Source organism: Stegodyphus dumicola, chromosome X2 (assembly GCF_044657685.1).
Source record: "Stegodyphus dumicola isolate Sdum_Otavi_A_Nest chromosome X2, ASM4465768v1".
NCBI classification, from domain to species: Eukaryota; Metazoa; Arthropoda; class Arachnida; order Araneae; family Eresidae; genus Stegodyphus; species Stegodyphus dumicola.
This window is the reverse complement of record NC_140781.1, coordinates 14,483,896-14,505,169: the sequence shown is the minus strand read 5'-3', so window position 1 is coordinate 14,505,169 and position 21,274 is coordinate 14,483,896. Positions and strand designations below refer to the sequence as shown.

Genomic DNA, 21,274 nt, shown 5'->3' with positions numbered 1-21,274 from the left:
AGACAGAGGAACAGGGAATGGTACTATTCAACGTCAAGACATATTTTCTTTACATGACTGTATTATATCTTGATGTATTTATTACATTAAGTTGATTTAGTTTAATAATCTAATAAACAATCCCCAGGCCCTTCTGAACAGCAGTCAGCAACGCTAGCTACTATACTGGTTGAGCGGCTTTTTATAACTTAAATATATGTATAATTCGTCAATAAATATGTTTTAGTGCGAGTTTTAACAAAGCACAAAATGTTTGCATATTTAGACAAAAGATAATTTTTTTCGTGTGTGTGTCTTTTATATTATTATGTTAATAATGCTTCATTTTAAGTGTTAACCATAAACAATTTCCCTTTAACATCGTCACTGCATAAAGGCGCTCGCTAGACATTTGCATGATGGCACCGATTGGACTTAAAGCAAACCTGCATAAGAACATGCCTTTATGTTCTAAGGTCTTTTCAAAAAAGAGTTAGCTTTTTTTTAGATCTTTATCTGACTTTGCAGTTACCTTTAGACATAGCAATAATTTGCTTCATGTCTATCAGGGGTTTTGGACAATTTAATGTTTACCAGACCAAGTAAAACCTCATAAGTACTTTATCGAGAGATTGCCAAGTTAGGAGATAGAACACGCAGAAACTAGTTGGAATATTGGTTCGCATATTGAAGCAAATTTCTTATAGTTAGAAAAGACATTTAAAGAAAAAGGAAATTGATATAATAGCCAGAATGTCTGGAAAGGCTTCAAATTATAAAGATGAACAAATATTTTGCTGAGTACTGTTGCTACGAAATGTAAATGTTTTGTAGCTTTTAATGTGTATATCTTAAAGTTGTTTAAGAATCAATATCATAAATAACATGTATTTTAAACTGTGACATGTTAATCGATTGTGATTTTAATAAATATTTTTAAAAAATAAATTTAATAGTAGCCATGTAAATCTAAAATGACTAAGTACCCTTATCTAACTATTTGTAACTAACTAGTCACCTTTAAAAGTTATCTGTGCATATTAAAGTAAGTTATTGCCTTTCATTAATCTTTACCGTGGTCACAAGATACAGCACAAAAATGTAAAAATTAACATGAAACTTAATTCTTTGAATCTAGTGAGACTTAAATTAATACAAAACAGCTTATCACCTCTGGTGCTTTAGTGGCTTATTGGAATCTTAAACTATATTAACTGTGTTACAACCCCAGGAACTTGAAGTTATGACACAAACTGCATCAGACAGGCCAGAGCACAACTAACTTTCAAAACTTGCCAAGGGTGCCTATATCAGGCTTTCAGGTTTGTTCTGTCAGCAGGCCTCTCTCTAGGTAAGCAGTAGCGGTGGCAACAGCCAATCTTCTGTAACGAATCATGCTGATTATGACTTTGCTTCTCATTTTAACCTATGCCATTTGACATAAAATCTACCTGCTATTTACTAAACCTCTGAACTGAGCAAGTACGTGACAAAATGAAACATAAAAATATCAACATAAAGCTAAATTAGTAAAACTTAAATAAAATGTCACTAATCTTCTTTCAAATATGTCCAACTATTATAAGTTTAAAATATTTAATGCTACCTGATAAATTTTATAAGGTTGATTTTATTCACAATTTTTTTTATAATCATGTTTATTAAATTAATTTTAACAATAATGCATTGTACTTGTGGATCTCTTTTATTGTTACCATAGTATCACAAAAGTGAAGTTCAGGCATAGCTAATATCTTTAATTGAATTTATTCAGTTCCCATTTGTTGAGGGTCCTTAATTTTTTTCATTAATGGTCCTTAAGAGTACTCAAGTTCCATGTGCAGAAATGTGTATGAACATAAGTTTATTTTTAAGAAAGATTTTGTGTGTCAACATGCAAGACTAAATAAGAAAGAGGCTAGTTTCAGAAATAAAGAATGTTTAGCTGCTTTGCATGTCAGAATTAAAAAATAATAAGTATACAAGATGTCGTGATGAGTATGTGAAAAAGAATCTATGCACTTTGATTAAAGTTTCATTTCGGCATACACATCGATGAGATGTTGCTGAAGCGTGGAATTGCTTACGCCCAATTGGTTCGGTGAAAGAAATGTTCATCAACTACTTTCGTGCCGGTAAAATAACAATTAATAATATAATATTTTTATTCTGCTATACATCCACAGAATTCACTCTAATAAATACCGTCAAAATGGTGACAATAAAGGCAGTCTCATAAACGTGTATCTGAACGTAGAATTGTTCTACCTAATGAACAATATGTTTTATTACTTTTCGTGTTATTCAGTACCTCATATTTCGTACAATGAATTTTACTTAAGATATCGGCATTATTTTAATTGCCCTAGTTAAGAAGCTTTGAAGGCATTTTTTGCAACACCTGAAAGCACATTAGATTGCAATTGTTAAGCATATTAATTCATCCATTACATTATGGAATAATGAGTAAATTTCTAGTTTCTATAAGTATATTGAAATGACAGCTTCAGAATATAAAATTATTCAGACACGATAGAATGACAAATCACTTAACTAATTGATTATTTAATAATAAATTAATTGAATGTTGAAGCAATTAATAACACATAGTAACTTTTGATTAAGTTCTAAATATAATTACTGACTCCTCTGATAGTAACATCAAAAACGTCTACGAAATCATTGACCAAGAGTGCACTTGGTTATATCTGTCATTAGTTTAAACCTTGGACACATCATAGGTGACGATATGAATTTGCCCAGCTCTATCTCATTTTGAAACAATGAACAGGAGATAGATCCAAAGATTATCTACCCCTCTTCCATTCCCATTAACTCTTGAGGACTTATTGTACCAGGGCTTAATTTCTAAAATTAGAAGTGCCGGAGCCCTATGAAAGACTGTGAGGAAGGAAAAAAAAATAAATAATTAAAATAGCTAATAATTAACAAATAAATTTAAATTAATATTAATTAATTTTATTAAATTGATTTAATTAATTAAGTTAACAAAAATGTAAAGATAAAGAGAAATTGAATAAATTATTAAATTAATTTTGAATAGTTAAATAGAAAAAAAAAGTATCGGACCTAATCTTATTTGAGGCATTGTCCAGAATTACAATTCCACTTAGATGCTAAGACGCAGCTCAGCCAATCTCCGTCTGAGTTTAAGGCCCTGATTATACATAAAATGTACTATTCCAAGGGATGGGATGACAAGTATCAGTCTTTTTTTGCAGCACACCAAGGAAAAAAGATAAAACGATTAAAGCTCCACTAAGGAGAATAGTGAGAATTCTAGAAAGAGTATGAGGGTATGGAAAGAAATTTAACTGAAAAGTGTAGCTTTGAAGATAAAGAGGAAAGAGTTCAACACTACCTGGTCGCGATGCCCTGTGGATATAATTCTAGCCGTCAAGCAGAAATTTTCCCTGATTACTTTTCCTGAATACAACGTGAGAATAAATATAAGACTTCTCGGTACAAGTGGCAGCAGTGGTTCCCCCCGTTTGGTTACATCATTCAGAAAGTCTACAGCTCTGCAGTAGGAAGTCACTAGCATGAACGTTGACTACCAGGATGTCACTTTTAGTTCTTTGAGGAATACGAAATTTACCCGCTCTCATAAATTCATTGCATATCCTGGAGAATAAGCCTTTGACATAATTGGGGGCTTTTCTCAAAAGTCTCAACCTCTGTGGCAAGGCTTGAGTGCGATGGAAAGACAAGCTTGCATTCAGAAGTTAGAATCGGATTTTTAAGACATGTTTACTATTAAAACAAAATTTGTGTTAAAATTGTGGTTCCCTTGCATAAAAAAAGTGCCTGAGCCCTTTTATTTAGGGCTCCAGCAGAAATTATAATTTATCTCGAAAACTGAGTCCGGCGCAATTTAAGGTTTGCTATATACACAAATGCCACAAAGTGAAAAGAAATTTAAATGCCACCAACCTGCACCCCTTTAATTCTCATTCTAAACTTTTCAAAATAGATACAGATTTATCATATGAATACAGTGCATCAAAACAAAAATATATGTGGTACTCAATTTTTTTTTTTTTTTGTTCATTCTTCAAAAATCTCTTATGTGACCTCAATAATTTGAAAGAAAAAATGAAATTATATCTGAACAATGATAGAAAGATTGAAACGTTATTTTGGTGTATCGTAATTGGTAAAACACATCATTTCAGGATTATTTTTACAAAATTTTCAGCTATGAAGAATCTCTTTTTTCTGTAGTAATTTCACTGCTTCCTACTCTTTTTTTTTTTTTTTTTTTGTAAATCCCAGGCAACTTTGCCGTTGAACAAGAATTTTTATCTATAGAATTCAAGAGAAAGTGTTAGCACAAAAAATTAAACAAGTTACATTGAAATAAATGCTTAATAAAGCAAACAAATAAATATTGAACTTTTCTTTCTTGTACATTTTGATTCCCTTTAGGTCATACATACTTTGTTATTTCATAAATCACCATTTCATATTTTTAATTTTAAAATTAATATCTTACTGGATTTAAACTTAAGATCTAATATGCAGCAAAATCCCAAATCTGAAATTGCCAATGTCACGAATATTCTAGATCTTTGACTTTGTACTATATCTCTAACAGCAGCCAGTATAAAGCCATGCTATACAGGATATAAGAAATTGCAGTGACAGTTTCTTTTTCAAGAATGTTCATGGTCTGAACAACATTTTGTTGTTTCGGAAATTCTGCTTAGCACAGCCTAAAAACAAGTCCAGCAGACATTAAATTAAATCGATGGAACATCGTGCATAATTTTTTTAATTTCTGCGGCATATGCTCAGAATGAGAATGTCAAACAGGGGCCAATAAATAGGCTCTGCATGCTTTCATAGAGGACTAGGAAATAAAATGCATATTCTGTTTTGAAATGACATCAAAAGGAACAATTTCTAGATTTCATTACAAATGCTTTATATATTGCAGTCCAATGTACAAAGTCTACGGTTATTATTGGAAAAATGTACAACCCAAGCTGTATGGCATGTAAATTATATTTATTTAATGAGAATAATAAAGTGTAATAAACAAATAATAACACATGAATATTTGGCTCAGTTCACTCTTAAAACCAAGATGACTTAGCTGATCACATTGTTGCTATCTTCAGCAAGTTATGACGTATTTTAACACTGTTTTTTGCAGTGCAAATATAACAGGAAAAAAGTACCTACATTTCTAATAACAGTTTTTAAATGGAACGCTATCATTATGAGTTATAAAATATACTTTTTATGTCTTATTAGGGCAAGTTATTAAATTATAGAATTTTTTAAAGTTTGAAAACTAACAGTCTCTTAATGATGAAAAGTTACAGAAATGATAATTACTTAATGTCTAAGTAAGAAAAGATATATTTATAATTTATTTAAATCTATTATTAAAGAGATAGTAATAATCAATTACTCAAGTATATTAAGACACAATAACAAGCCGAACAAATACTAATTCAGAAGCCAAACAACAAAAATCAGCGTTATATTTTCAAAATTTTGACACGACTAGTTTCGATGGTTTTACCGAACCACCATCCTCAGCTGCAAAACCACAAATGAACGAGATAGGATATAATGATTAGATAAGATAAGAAAGCCTGGGCAAGAATAAGTAAGTGGCGCCATCCTAAGGTAATTGTGCATTGTCAAACATAGTTACTGAAGCAGCAATGCTTAATACATAATTACTGAAGCAAAAAGGCGCCACTTGCTTATTCTTGTCCAGGCTTTCTTATCTTATCTAATCATTATATCCTATCTCGTACATTTGTGGGTTTGCAGCTGAGGATGGTGGTTCGGTAAAACCATCGAAACTAGTCCTGTGAAAATTTTGAAAATATAACGTCGATTTTTGTTGTTTGACTTCTGAATTAGTACTCAAGTATATGTTAAAATCTAAAATAAACCTAAAAATATATCATACTTGGTAAGTGTTTGTATATGTTACAAACTAGACAAAGTAAGCAAAGGAAGATGAAACGTGTTAAATAAAAACTGTTAAAATGAATAAATTATTAACTTCTATACATCCACTTGATATTTTATAAGAAACAATACATATCTTAACAGAATTATTTAATAGGTAAACATATACATGTTATACCTAAAGAGTTATTAACGTATACTTTATACTTTAAGCTTCTTTATTCTTAGTTTAGCCTACATAGGCTAAACTAAGAATAGTCATTATTAAATTAGAAAGAATTATTATTATTTTATTGTTCACTTTCAACTTAATATAATCATTATTAAATATCATGGTTTACTAAATCCCAAAAATGTACAGGAAAGATGTAATAACACCTGTTCAGCTGAAGGAGGGTTTTTTTTTTTTTTTTTTTTTTTTTTTAAATCCCCGTGTATACCTACTATTTATCTTTACTGTAATGCGACCACGCTAACCATATGCAGTGCTAGTAACTGCCAATAGCTCGACATGTAGTCAAGCCATTAAAAAAAGCACCATAAATACACTCTGTTGAAAAATGAACCGCCATTTTACTATATTTAATAATACCCCCACTAATCACATGTGAAGTTTGCTGCTTTAGTAATTATGTTTGACACATGCACAATTACAGTAGCGTCTAGCCCTAGCATTGAAGTTGCTTCACGCATGCGCAATGACAGTTTCGTTGGCGTTATTGGCTGGTGTCCGTTATACAGAATTGGCGATGTATCATCAGGTTGGCAACTAAAGACATGTTATTCCACTAAATATTGCCACGTTGCAGAAGTTAGGCCTGAATAAGAAATTTGAAGCATAGAAGTTAGTTAATGTGTTACTATCGCGGTCGTTATGGAAGGTAATTTTGTATGTTTAGAGTGTTCAGAGACATATGCATTCCGACGAAATCTACGGGCGCATATTACTAAGTGCCATCCATCGAAATTAGAGGAATTAGCTCCTGCATGTAACTGAAGATTTGCAGTTCCCTTCTTTTCAAGAATTTAATGTATGGAAAAAAGGCATTGAAACAGAGACAAAGTGCAGTTTTATAGTTGAACGTGGTGCCCAAAAAAGGAATTCAGATGCCCACTACTTTTTTGTGTGTCATCGTTCTGGTGTTTATACACCAGAAGGTAGTAGTATTAGACATTTAAAACTACAAGGGTAAAAAAAAAATAAATGGATTTTGTCCAGCAAGTATTACAGTTATTGAAACTGATGGAAAATGCTGTGTTCAATACTTAAAGACTCATGTTGGCCATAAAAATGAAATTGGGCATATGTTTCTTTCAAAGGAAGATAGAATGCATTCAGCCTCCAAGATTGCTGCTGGTATTCCTTTCGAAAGGATTTTAGGCGAGATTCGCGATTCTATTGCAGGAGATCAGATACGTATGCATCTAGTTACTCGCCATGATTTACACAATATTGAATTTCTGTTCAATCTGTCATCTGTAAGACACGCAGATGACGTAGTAAGTGTGGACTCATGGGTTCGTGAAATGGAGGGCACAGAAAATTCTTGTGTGCTCTTTTATAAACCACAAGGACAGCTAAGTGACATGTACCCTGAGCTTAACCTTGAAGATTTTATTCTTATAATTATGAATGAAGCTCAGTGTTACATGTTAGAAAAATTTGGTAAGGACTGTGTCTGTGTTGATGAGACTCATGGTTTAAATAACTATGGGTTCGAACTTATCACACTGTTGGTCCTCGATAATCTTCGTCAGGGGTTTCCATGTGCTTTCTGCATATGTAGCAGAAACAATCAAACGGTAATGGCACTGTTTTTTTCACACATTAAGAAAACATGTGGAAACATTCAGCCTGACATATTTATGTCAGACATGGCTAATAATTTTTTTAACGGGTGGTGCCAAATTATGCCAGCCCCCAAAAAACGGCTTTTCTGTAGCTGGCATGTAGATGGAGCATGGCGAACGCAGTTAAAAAAAGTAAGTAGCAAAGAAAAACAACTAGAAGTGTACAAAATATTGTGAACTTTATTAGAAGAGAGGGACATCACAGCATTTGAAAACATGTTAAAAACAGCAACCGAAACACTGCTAAGTGACTTGGATACAAATGCCTTTGGGCAATATTTCATTAGCCACTATGCAAAAAATGCCACTGCATGGGCATATTGCCATAGATTACAGTGTGGGATTAATACAAACATGCATCTAGAAAGGATGCATAAGACCATAAAGTATCTCTATCTTAATGGAAAAATAGTTAAACGACTCGACAAGTCTATTACAATATTAATGAATTTTATAAAAGATAAATTGGTCGACAGACTAATTATTCTGAACAAGGGTAAACTGTGCAGCAAGTTACAAATTCTGCGCAAACGCCACAAGGTAATCCTAACTGAATCGTATTCAGTCATTCAGAATGAAAGAGGTTGGGAAGTTTTATCAAGTTATTGTTCTGAAATCTATCTGGTCGAGCAAAAAGTCAATGATTGTACTTGCCAACTTACTTGTACTGAATGCAGTGCATGTATTCACAAATATACTTGTACATGTGTAGATGCAAGTATAAAATGGAATATGTGCAAGCATATCCATTCTGTATGTCAGTACAGAAAAAATAAAAATTGTGATGACCATAATGATTCAGTAGGTGATTTATGTATCGATCATGATGATGACAAAGTTACCGAGCAGGATATAATTTATCAGAATTAGAAAAAAATTTACCTAGCACTTCTAAAACTCTAAGTTTGATGGAAAAAGTTCACAATATGAGTGAAAAGTTTTTATTCATTGTGCGCTCAATTAAAAATGATGCTGAGTATAATGCAGTAAATAGACTGTTAGATGCAGTACAACCAACACTGGATGCAGTGCATGCCCATAATGTCAGCTTTTCTGAAATTCAAACTGCTGGCCCTTCTAACAAAAATATTACACCCCAAAGTACGACAAAGAAGAAAAAAATTGATGTGCCTCAGAGGCATTTATTTTTGGAAAAAAGGGAGAAAGAAAAAAAAAAAAAAACACACAAAAAATTGTGTAAACCCACAAAGGAAGAACTCCAAATCACTGCCTTACACCTACTAAATGTTGGAGAATCAAATCATAATGCAAATACAAGGCCAGTATCACAGCAATACAATCCAGAAGAGTAAGCTTCTTTATACTAGGCTAATAATAAATTATTTATGCTTACAGGTAATCTTTGTCTGAATACCCATTAGCTTCCACTATAAATTTATGGCCAAATATTCCTTGCAATAATTTGTAATTCTAATTTTTGTAATAGCTCATAATAAATGTTACAAAAGAAATAAAAGTCTATATCAAGGCATCTCATTACTGTATGTTATTAATTTTAATACTTTGACTGCTGTGTGCATCGTACGTCATTTGACCATGGCACCAAGATGATTTTTTTTATTAATTCAAATATGTCCAACTATTATGCAATGTATATTGTGTTGAAATATTACTTACAGAAGATAAGGTGAGTTTTATTAATTATGTTTAATGCACTTTTTATGGTGAGTATTAACGGTGATCCCCCAAGGTGCTGTAGACCATTATTGCAATTTATTATTCTTGAAATTATTATAGTAACTATGGTATTATTAAAAATTTATCAGTATCAATATTTACTCTAATTATGTATTTTTACTATTGGTTGCATCACTGGTGGCCTCAAGGCGCTGTAGCCAAGTTGAGTGCCAGCCACTGGTTACCCCCATCCCCACAGCAATCAGTGTTAATCAATTCTTTAAATACAATATAATAATTTTCAATTTTATTATAATAATTATTTTTGTTGATAAAGGTCATAAATGTTAAAAAGAAATTTAAAAATAAACATTGGATTTGCCGAGAAGCTTACTGCAGTGAAATTTTAGATGATTTCTGAAGATAATATATTGCAAAGAATAAAATCATATCTACATTCCTGACATAACTAAGTTGAAGACAGAGGAACAGGGAATGGTACTATTCAACGTCAAGACATATTTTCTTTACATGACTGTATTATATCTTGATGTATTTATTACATTAAGTTGATTTAGTTTAATAATCTAATAAACAATCCCCAGGCCCTTCTGAACAGCAGTCAGCAACGCTAGCTACTATACTGGTTGAGCGGCTTTTTATAACTTAAATATATGTATAATTCGTCAATAAATATGTTTTAGTGCGAGTTTTAACAAAGCACAAAATGTTTGCATATTTAGACAAAAGATAATTTTTTTCGTGTGTGTGTCTTTTATATTATTATGTTAATAATGCTTCATTTTAAGTGTTAACCATAAACAATTTCCCTTTAACATCGTCACTGCATAAAGGCGCTCGCTAGACATTTGCATGATGGCACCGATTGGACTTAAAGCAAACCTGCATAAGAACATGCCTTTATGTTCTAAGGTCTTTTCAAAAAAGAGTTAGCTTTTTTTTAGATCTTTATCTGACTTTGCAGTTACCTTTAGACATAGCAATAATTTGCTTCATGTCTATCAGGGGTTTTGGACAATTTAATGTTTACCAGACCAAGTAAAACCTCATAAGTACTTTATCGAGAGATTGCCAAGTTAGGAGATAGAACACGCAGAAACTAGTTGGAATATTGGTTCGCATATTGAAGCAAATTTCTTATAGTTAGAAAAGACATTTAAAGAAAAAGGAAATTGATATAATAGCCAGAATGTCTGGAAAGGCTTCAAATTATAAAGATGAACAAATATTTTGCTGAGTACTGTTGCTACGAAATGTAAATGTTTTGTAGCTTTTAATGTGTATATCTTAAAGTTGTTTAAGAATCAATATCATAAATAACATGTATTTTAAACTGTGACATGTTAATCGATTGTGATTTTAATAAATATTTTTAAAAAATAAATTTAATAGTAGCCATGTAAATCTAAAATGACTAAGTACCCTTATCTAACTATTTGTAACTAACTAGTCACCTTTAAAAGTTATCTGTGCATATTAAAGTAAGTTATTGCCTTTCATTAATCTTTACCGTGGTCACAAGATACAGCTCAAAAATGTAAAAATTAACATGAAACTTAATTCTTTGAATCTAGTGAGACTTAAATTAATACAAAACAGCTTATCACCTCTGGTGCTTTAGTGGCTTATTGGAATCTTAAACTATATTAACTGTGTTACAACCCCAGGAACTTGAAGTTATGACACAAACTGCATCAGACAGGCCAGAGCACAACTAACTTTCAAAACTTGCCAAGGGTGCCTATATCAGGCTTTCAGGTTTGTTCTGTCAGCAGGCCTCTCTCTAGGTAAGCAGTAGCGGTGGCAACAGCCAATCTTCTGTAACGAATCATGCTGATTATGACTTTGCTTCTCATTTTAACCTATGCCATTTGACATAAAATCTACCTGCTATTTACTAAACCTCTGAACTGAGCAAGTACGTGACAAAATGAAACATAAAAATATCAACATAAAGCTAAATTAGTAAAACTTAAATAAAATGTCACTAATCTTCTTTCAAATATGTCCAACTATTATAAGTTTAAAATATTTAATGCTACCTGATAAATTTTATAAGGTTGATTTTATTCACAATTTTTTTTATAATCATGTTTATTAAATTAATTTTAACAATAATGCATTGTACTTGTGGATCTCTTTTATTGTTACCATAGTATCACAAAAGTGAAGTTCAGGCATAGCTAATATCTTTAATTGAATTTATTCAGTTCCCATTTGTTGAGGGTCCTTAATTTTTTTCATTAATGGTCCTTAAGAGTACTCAAGTTCCATGTGCAGAAATGTGTATGAACCCTGTCTGCAGTAGAAGTTCAGGAATTCGCAATGCTTGGGACCAAAGGTTCTGCGGATTTCAAGACAGAAACAGGAAATCATAATATTAGACTATAAGTGTGTGTTGCGATGTAACGTGAATGAATTCGATATACGTGCTCGTTTTAAGCACAAACTTATATTGAATAAACAAAACTTATATTGAATAATTGCACAATAGAAGTATAAACAAGAAAATGACATATAAAAGTTATAAATACGAGAACAGAACAAAAATAATGAAAAATAGACAGCATTCCAGCTGCCTTGCAAATGTGTTCGTCTGAGACCGACAGTTCAACTGAATTCAATGTTCTTTGGCATAGTTCCAAATGAGTCAGGTTGAGTTGTTCTGTTCCGGTGCACCGGAACAGTGTGAAATAAATAAGACAGATACATTTAATTAAATTATTATATACATTATAATAATACAAGTAGTATACATATACATTATTACATTAATTTATTATATGCGTTAAATTATTATTATATACATATACAATACAAAGTCCGTAATTCGTACGTCCATTATCTGGAATGATCTATAATCCGGACCTCAAAGCCACAAACTTACACATGCACGCTTCCGATAGTAAAGAAAGGACCAGGGAACATTATTGAAAACGAAAAAATTTTGATTAACAAGTTAGTCGGTATTCTCGACACAGCAATTACAGGACTTGAACAGTGGAACTTTGTAACTGAACAAGAAATTATGTCTGTTTATGGAATTAAAGAGAAAGTATTAGCACAAAAAACGAAGCAACTTAAACAACTTACATTGATAGAAATGTTTACTAAAGTAAACAAATATTACGCTTTTTTTTTTGTAAATTTTGATACCCTTTAGATAATAATTGCTCTCTATTTCATAAATTACAGTTTCATATTTTTCATTGTATAATTTCTGCATGCAATCTTACCAGATTTAAATTGATGATCTATAATCTGGAATCGCCGAAGGATTACGGATTACGAAGGATTTAGTACTGAAAAAAAAAAAAAAAAATAAAAGGCACAATAAAACATAAAGGGTGGCCAGAATTGTAACGAAGTCGAAACTAGATTCAGATATTGGAATGTAACATTCAATATTCTGCTGAAAGTAAATTGTCTAAAAGAAATACTGGTAATTTTCTGGACTGGATCCAGAAATATATATGTATTTTGTGCTATACTGCACAACATACATATATATAAAAGCTATATTGTGTGTGTATATATGCACATACATACATACATTTCTGGATCTGGTCCTTAGAACAGTACTAAAATACTTAATGAATAACATTGCAAATCAAAGCTAAACTAGGTCAAAGTAGTAAGGGGAACCTTTTCTAAACTGCTTTAATTGACAAAAGCTGATGTTCATGGTATCAGAAAGTAGTTTGCGAAGGAGGAAATTGGTGAGAGAAGACATTGAGCTGAAGATGAGTAAGAAAGGATAAAGGGCACTGATTTGAGCTGAAGATAAATTATGAATCAGAAAAGGATAAAAATGGCACTAAGCTAGTCTCTCTAGTCCACTGGTTTCCAGTGGGGTTGGTATTGACTCCTCAGAGGTTGATGAAATTATGAAGAGGGTCACTGATGATTAAGGGGTTGATAACTGAATTATGAGTAGTGTTTTGCCCTAGCATTGCATTTGCTTCATGCATGTGCATTGGCAAAACTGATCAGCATAATCAAAATCTCATTGACTACAAAAAATATTAATAAAACTGATATCATTTATTGACAAAAAAGCTATATTGTGTAATGAGGAAAAAATCCTGGAAAACAAATATATACAGAAAATACCGAAAACTATTTTGACATATTTTTAACCCAGGAGCACATGTGCCGGGTATCTCATACCCGGGGGCATATTCTTTGTCCCTTATCTGAATTTGTAGATGTACAGTATGAAAAATGTTCTTCAACATAACAACAACCATTTTTTTTACTACTACCAGCTATTGCAAAATACTTGAAATCTCCAAAGAACTGAACTCTTATTTTATTTCACAAGAACACCTTGCAGAGATGATAATGATTGTAGTGAAATGTATTTGTGGTTTGCCTGATAGTAAATTTATGCTTCAAGAAGCAGAAAACATTTTAGAATACTAGAAAATAATGAAATTATTAATCCTACAAAACATTTAATGATGCAAAAAAATAAATAAATTAATTAAAAACATTTTATGATTAATAAAATGTACCTATTTATGATATTACATTTTATGATAGATGTTTTGCTTACACGGAGCTATGAGACAACAGTTTTGGCGGAGCCGACTCTGTTATTTGTATAAACAACAGTATATTAACATGGGCTCAAACTGAAGCTGCAGATTTAAAAAAAAATATTTATGAAAATGTTGCAGATTATACAATGAACACGGATGTATTTTTTGAAGAATTAATGATTTCAAAAGCTTTTGGGTCAGCCAATTATAAAATGCATGTTTATGGATACACGTTTTCAGTCATTTCATTGAAAAATGCACTTCATTGTTCAGTCCCATTCAAATAAGCATGCCAAACACATCTGCACCAGTCCAAAGAGTATTCTAAATAATGAACATGCTATAGTATGCAGAAAGAGGTAAAATGGCTGAACCAAAGGTAAAAGCTTTAGTAAGTTGCAAAATTAATAGTGAACAAAAACTGCAGTGAATTTTTTTATGCCATTAAAAATAACAAAGAATTTTTAAAGAAACTTCACGGTTTAATCCTAGTATCCGGTGCACAAGGGATTTGCCGACTTTATGATTAGCAGTAAACAGGACATATACGATGAGTATTTAAACGGGTCATTTTGGTGTTGGCGATAATTTTCAAAATCGCATCAAGGATGCACCGTACACGAGGATTTTACCAAACTTCACACTAGTGAAAAATACTACTGAATGAGGTATGTTGAATCGCCAGAAATTTATTTTAACTCATTGCTGTATTTTGTAAACAACTTCTTTACTTGAAAGTAGTACCTATACTTTTTGGATTACTACTAAGGTAAGATAATGTAACCAATACGAAAAGAAAGGACCACAGTATGTTATTTTGCTGAATGCCTGTTAAAAGATAAACTTTTATGATAAATGAGGATAAATTAAATATATTAAGCTCTCAAGAATTATTTGCCAAGGTCTTTTATGATACCTGTAAATATGAAATAAAAAAAAATTGTAAAATGAGGTTAAATTAATTGATTATGTCAAAAGGCTGAAGAGTTATTTGCTTAGAATGAGACATGCCTTTAAGGAAAGCATGAATTAAAAAAAAATAAAAAAATATGATAACGGTAAATATAAGATGAAATATCAAACAATAATACATTTGGAAATAAATGTAAAATACGGTTAACTGATTATTGCATGTTACAAAAAACTAAAACATTAATTTAAGCAACTCAAAAACATCAACACGAGCGAAAAAAGATAAAGTCTATTTCCCTATACTGCTTTTAAAGTCCCCAGTAAGTAAATTCTCAGATATTTGAGCACAAAGCTCAACCCATATGCCATTTGGCTTAATCCTAGTATACGGTGCACATGAGAGTTGGCAAAATTCGGGTTTAAGAGACTAATAAGCGCGCCAATTGTGGTAACCAAGCCGATTTTAAATGCTCTGGAGGAGAGTGCATTTGGGGGCATTTTCGCGCATGCTCATTAAATATTTTAAATTGAGAAGTTTTGATTGGTGCAGATGGAAGAGAAGCATTATTTCAAACCATTGTTTGAAGTTCCGTTAATCTTCGGTCTTCGGCTGAACTGAATGAGAAAGGATAACGTATGTTCAGGTAAAATTTTATTTATCTTTTATTTTTTGTATTTTTTAAAATAACAGTAGTGGTTCCGCCGAGTTTCTGATTGGTTAATATTTTTTAATTAATCGGTTTTTGGTCAGATGCTGAATATGATTTTAGTTTGATAACGTCTTTTATTCTACAGTTCGAGTTGCTAACGTATTTTGTTCTACAGTTGGATAACGTTACTTTTCGATTATGATGTGCAGTGCTATCAATTGCGAATATTTAAACACGAAATTTTTTTGGAAGTTAGAACCGGAAGTAAAGCTTGCTGTAATTCAATGGGCAGTAGATGCCGGATAGCTGCTGAATTTTAAAAATCGCACTATGGCCGCACCGTATACTAGGATTTGGAAGGAACTTGGAGTGCTGTTAAGCGTGGGATGAAGGGGACGAAAAAGGTAAGCGAAGAGTTTGACTCATTTGGTGGAATATATGTGGCGACGCCTGAAAAATAATAAATCGTCATCCGAAAAAATGAATAATATATCTGGAATAAATGAATAATATATTAAATATATATAAATGACTTTATATTTGCAATAAAAGCAATATATCCGCCACCCGAGTTTGAGGGCTATGGCATTTGAGTTATGATATAGACCCTATAAAACATATGTGACACTGAGCCATGGTATTTAATTTATTATATTTGATATGTGAATGTTTTGTATTTGCTGTGATGCATGTTGAAAATTATATTTTTATTTGTTATAAAGTCTGTTAAAAATTATTTTTAATTTATAAATGCTTGCTTTTTTTCTTGTGTCTCACCGTATGCTTAGGATTTATTATCTTATGATTATCATTTTGTTTACTTTTTTTGCCAACTCAAACTTGTGGTGACGCTTTACTTTGAGGTTGCCAAAAATTTGGCCACAAACGTAAACGCATCATTTTGGTGTTGGCGACAATTTTAAAATTCGCGCCAAGGCCGCACCGTATACTAGGATTTTACCTGCCATTTTAAGCATATAGCAAATAATTGCTCGCATAAGTGGGCAGAAAGTGACCGAATTTCACACATTCCGCAACACTTCACTTACGAATCGCAGAAATCTGAAATCATCGCCAAGCCAAACATACATAGATGTTTTTCGGCCAAGCGACGAAGGTTACCATGCTGAAATATGCCTACTGCGCATGCGTGAAGCAACTTCAATGCTAGGGCTAGACGCTACTACACAATTACCTTAGGATTTTTGCTTCATCTCTGCGCGTGCTCTAGCCACACAATTTCGCCAAGACCTCGTAAATCGCCAAATTTAGTCGCAGGTTGCGTTTCCAAGGGAGCAGTAAGTAAAAATACGCATCCAGATCAGAAATCGATTAAAAAGATGTTTCTACATCTTGACACTCGAGAATAAAATACGATCCGTGTGTGTGTCGGTACGATTAGCCACTACAGCGTCCAACTAGCTCAAAGGTCAGCAGTCGAATCTGTCCATTATGCAGCAGATTTCTGAATTTGACCATACCATTATTTGCAATTATTAGTAATTAACAAAACAGATTTGATCAAGGAATTTGTTCCTTTATCCATAAAATAATTTAAAATGTTTACCGTTATTGTCGCCTATGTCCTCATCCTCGATCTGCTGCTTTAGGTTAAATTGTTGCTCAAATTTTAAGATATTTCTTTGGGAAACAATGAAACGAAAAGAAGGAATGAAATTGCTTTCTGGCTGAAGATCGCGGCACCTCATGCCGACTCTTGGTTGACAGTTGCTAACTAATTTTTATGAAACTCTAAAAAAGGATTTAGTGCGATGTGAAGAAAATTTTGGACAGAACCAAACCTTTTCCGTGTCTTGTGAACAAAAATCGTGCTGTCCTTGCGAGTTTGAATTGTGACCAGATAGCTGCAGTCAGCATCTAAAAAGTGACCTAATAATGATTATATATTTATATACTACATGGAAATTAAATAGGATTTGGCAAGAGTCAAAAGAAATCCAATTAACTAAAATGAAGTAAGTTAAGCCCCGAGGTTTGACTGTAGTATATTTTAGGATTTTGGCAACAGTTCCTTGATTCAGTCTCTTTAACCTCCTTAATCGTACGTATTTATATTAAGCGTGAACTGTTAGATGATATAGCAGACATGTATAGTAATTTTAAAACAAATCATTTCTCGTATATATGTCTCATATATATGTTTAGTTTCTCGTATATATGTTAATCCATCATTTCTGAAATTTCAATGGAAGGTCTTCCTGGTAGTCTAATACAGTGGGTAAGTTTTAGTGAAATTTATATTTAAGTGTTGTTGTATATTTAAATGTTTATGATCTCTAATTTTTTTAGAAATAACACAGCAGCTGCAGATAAAAAAGAAAAATGGTATGCAATCGTAATACACCGGGATGCACAACAAATATGATGAAAGTTAATTTCCCAAACTAAATTGCGAATGCTTCGGTGACAGGAAAACTTCTTGATATTAATATCTTCTGATTTTGTCTAATAGATATTTTTTGGCTAAAGTGCAGAATCGCCCACTTATTTGATTGGCGCTTTTTACTAGAGTAAGAAGAATTGAATTTTTGTCAATTTTCTTTGACTTTTTAAGTGAAAATAGGTCAATGTGTACATGGATAAAGTCAAGGGAGTGCGCAATGCCATTTGTGCAATTTTGGGATGTTTTCGTAAGTAAAAATAGGTCAGTGTGTACATGGATACCGAGTATGTGCAATTCTTAAAAATGCTCCAAGCAGTGGACGATTCTGCAATTTCCCCTATTTTTTTTTTTTTTTTTTTTAAACAGAGTAGCAAATCATTCGTTTGTTGTAGGAGATGTTTACAAAATAAACACAAGTTGGTCCTTTGATATTTGCAAATATTATTTTCTTATTGCCATTTTTCGGGTTTCGTGTCAGTTTATCTTTGCGACAAGATTTGTTTAATCTTTGAATTATGGTAACTTGGCAAAAATTTGGCGACCAAACCCTGTTACAGCAACCTGCTATTTTTTTTTGGACGCCATTTTGTTTTCACGAAGTAAAGGCATATTTTTTTTTTTACTCAAAATTTTTTTCTGACAATCTGCTAGCCGAATTACGCTTATGCGAGAACTTTTATGGAACAAAAGGGCTTAATCACGATGAAGATTAGGTGCGAAATTGGGATAAAATGCAGAATCGCCCACTGCTTGCCGCGTTTTTAAGAATTGCACATATTGCAAATGTTTTTGTAACTTTGTCCTCAACAATAATTGATATCTGTGTTAAATTTGTTGGTTGATCTTTACAATATGGTAACTGGTAGTTTGGCGACATTTTGGAGGCGATAATGGTTACTACCTGGGACTTTGGTAATAATGTGAGCAGTACTCAGTTCCGATTACGCATTATTTTGCGTGAGGGAAATGAGAGATCATGGGATATGTCATGTGATATTAATGGACGAATTACGGTTCTTTAATCGGAAAAGGGGGGAAATCGGGAAAAAATGTGGATATTTTGTATTTAGCTTTATTCTGTGTTGTGTGAAACAGTGTTGTTTAATTTTTGGATCCCATGGTCCTAAATAAAGTGAATTCGAAATGGGTATTTAGGCATTGTGATAGAGAGAAGTTTGCTTTTTATTTAGCGGAGGAAGTATGGAGGAAAAATTCGCACAAAAAATCTTTCAATAATTTTATTGAATGAATTAGAAAAGTGTATCCGCCACATAATCAAGATTCTGAAGAAGCTTAGGTAAGTTAGTATTTTTAATTATTTGAGGATATTATTTTTATGCATTGTTCAAAATGTAAGGTGGAAAGGAATTTGGTATTATTGGGAAAATTGTTATTAGCAATGATTTAAAGTAATTAGGATTGTAAGGTAATTTTTATTAATTTAATGTATGTGCTCATTTATATTTTAAGTAGTGTTTTTGAATTTAATTATATTTTAATGAAATGATAGTTATTTTGTGAATTTTATGTTTGTAGGAATTTGGTATACGTTTAAGTTGAAATAAACGTGCATGGAAATAATTTAAATATTTGATACTAAGTATTCGTAATGCTTGCGGTATGAATTCGTTGGTGACGTGTATAATGTAATAGATGATTTAGAGGTAAAAGTTTTTGGATATTTTATTTATTTCATATGTGGAAATGTTCATATTTGTAAAGGATAAATACTTTTTCGCGATCAGGTAATTTCATATATGTTCTTTTTACCGGGTTTAAAGATTGAGAAAATTGTCATGTATTTTCGTGAAATTTTTCTAATTTATGAGAAAAAAGCAGTGTACATGGATATAGTGAAGAGTGTGCGCAATGCCATTTTTGTGCAATTCTGGGATGTTTTTTTAAGTAAAAATAAGTCGACCTGTACATGGTTTAGTGATATTTTAATTAAATGATAGTTATTTTGTGAATTTTATGTTTGTAGGAATTTGGTATACGTTTAAGTTGAAATAAACGTGCATGGAAATAATTTAAATATTTGATACTAAGTATTCGTAATGCTTGCGGTATGAATTCGTTGGTGACGTGTATAATGTAATAGATGATTTAGAGGTAAAAGTTTTTGGATATTTTATTTATTTCATATGTGGAAATGTTCAAATTTGTAAAGGGTAAATACTTTTTCGCGATCAGGTAATTTCATATATGTTCTTTTTACCGGGTTTAAAGATTGAGAAAATTGTCATGTATGTTCGTGAAATTTTTCTAATTTATGAGAAAAAAAGCAGTGTACATGGATATAGTGAAGAGTGTGCGCAATGCCATTTTTGTGCAATTCTGGGATTTTTTTTAAGTAAAAATAAGTCGGCGTGTACATGGTTTATGTGTATGTGTTATTTTGAAAAACGCGTAAGGAATATGGTATTGTGCACTTTTTCCCAATTTTGCAGTGAATATTTGTCATGATTAAGCAGTTTTGTTTGATAAAATTTCTAGCATAAGTGTAATTAGGCTAGTAGATTGTTGGAAGAAGTGTTCAGTAGATAAAAAGAAAAGAAACATGTCTTTACTTCGTGAAGACAAAATGGCGGCGGGGAAAAAAAATAGAGGGTTGCTGTAGGAGAGTTGGTTGCCAAATTTTCGCCAAAAAATCGCCAAGTTACCATAATGTAAAGATCAACCAATTTGTTAAGTTTTTCTAAAATAATATATGCAATATTCTCGGTTAGTATGGGAAAATATAGGAACAAATCCCAAAAATCTCTCTACTGGCTCCCCACTAAATCAGCACGATTATTGTTGATTGATCTATATGGGAAATATCAGGAGTCGCATCTATAATTATGGAAAAAATACTTCACAGTCTTCTAGTTTAGAGGACCTAACTTCATTTCTAAGAAGAGCAATAAATTCATTGCAAACCGCTGAAGAAATATAATTTACATTTCCACTTCCACTAATGTGTTGCTAAAAGGGGATCAAACTCACTAAGAAATTCTGTGCAGTTCAGAAAGTTCCTATTGCCTTTTGCCAATAATTTTGTAGCTGAGCCATATAAAGCCAATCTATTTTTTTGATAAAATTTTATTGCTACTACTAACCTTTTAAGAATATTTCTCCAATATTCTTTTACCTTCAGAGAATTTTCGCATTTGCATATCATTTTGACCTTCTACAAGTCCTCTGCTAACTGAAATTCTTATTGCCGAAATGTCTTCTGAAGAATTCCTGTGAGATTACTTAGATTTATGCTTATATTTTTCAGTCATTGAAGCCAACGGTAATAAAATTGATGCTTTTATTTGAAAATTATTTACACA

The 21,274-nt window shown here is 32.0% G+C and overlaps 1 protein-coding gene and 1 pseudogene across 2 annotated transcripts in view; both read left to right on the top strand.

Moving 5' to 3' along the window:
• The first annotated feature begins 6,481 nt into the window (after window positions 1–6,481).
• Window positions 6,482–10,828, top strand: LOC146992686 (uncharacterized; annotated as a pseudogene).
• Window positions 10,829–17,575: 6,747 nt separating this feature from the next.
• Window positions 17,576–21,274, top strand: part of hook (hook microtubule tethering protein) — a 227,166-nt gene continuing 223,467 nt past the window's right edge. The window contains exon 1 of one of the 2 annotated variants that reach the window (XM_085809576.1): window positions 17,576–17,789. In XM_085809576.1, the coding sequence (XP_085665702.1) occupies window positions 17,757–17,789 (33 nt within the window). In that variant the 5' untranslated portion in view covers window positions 17,576–17,756. The remainder of the gene's footprint in view (window positions 17,790–21,274) is intronic. The other variant, XM_085809575.1, reaches the window with a different exon arrangement.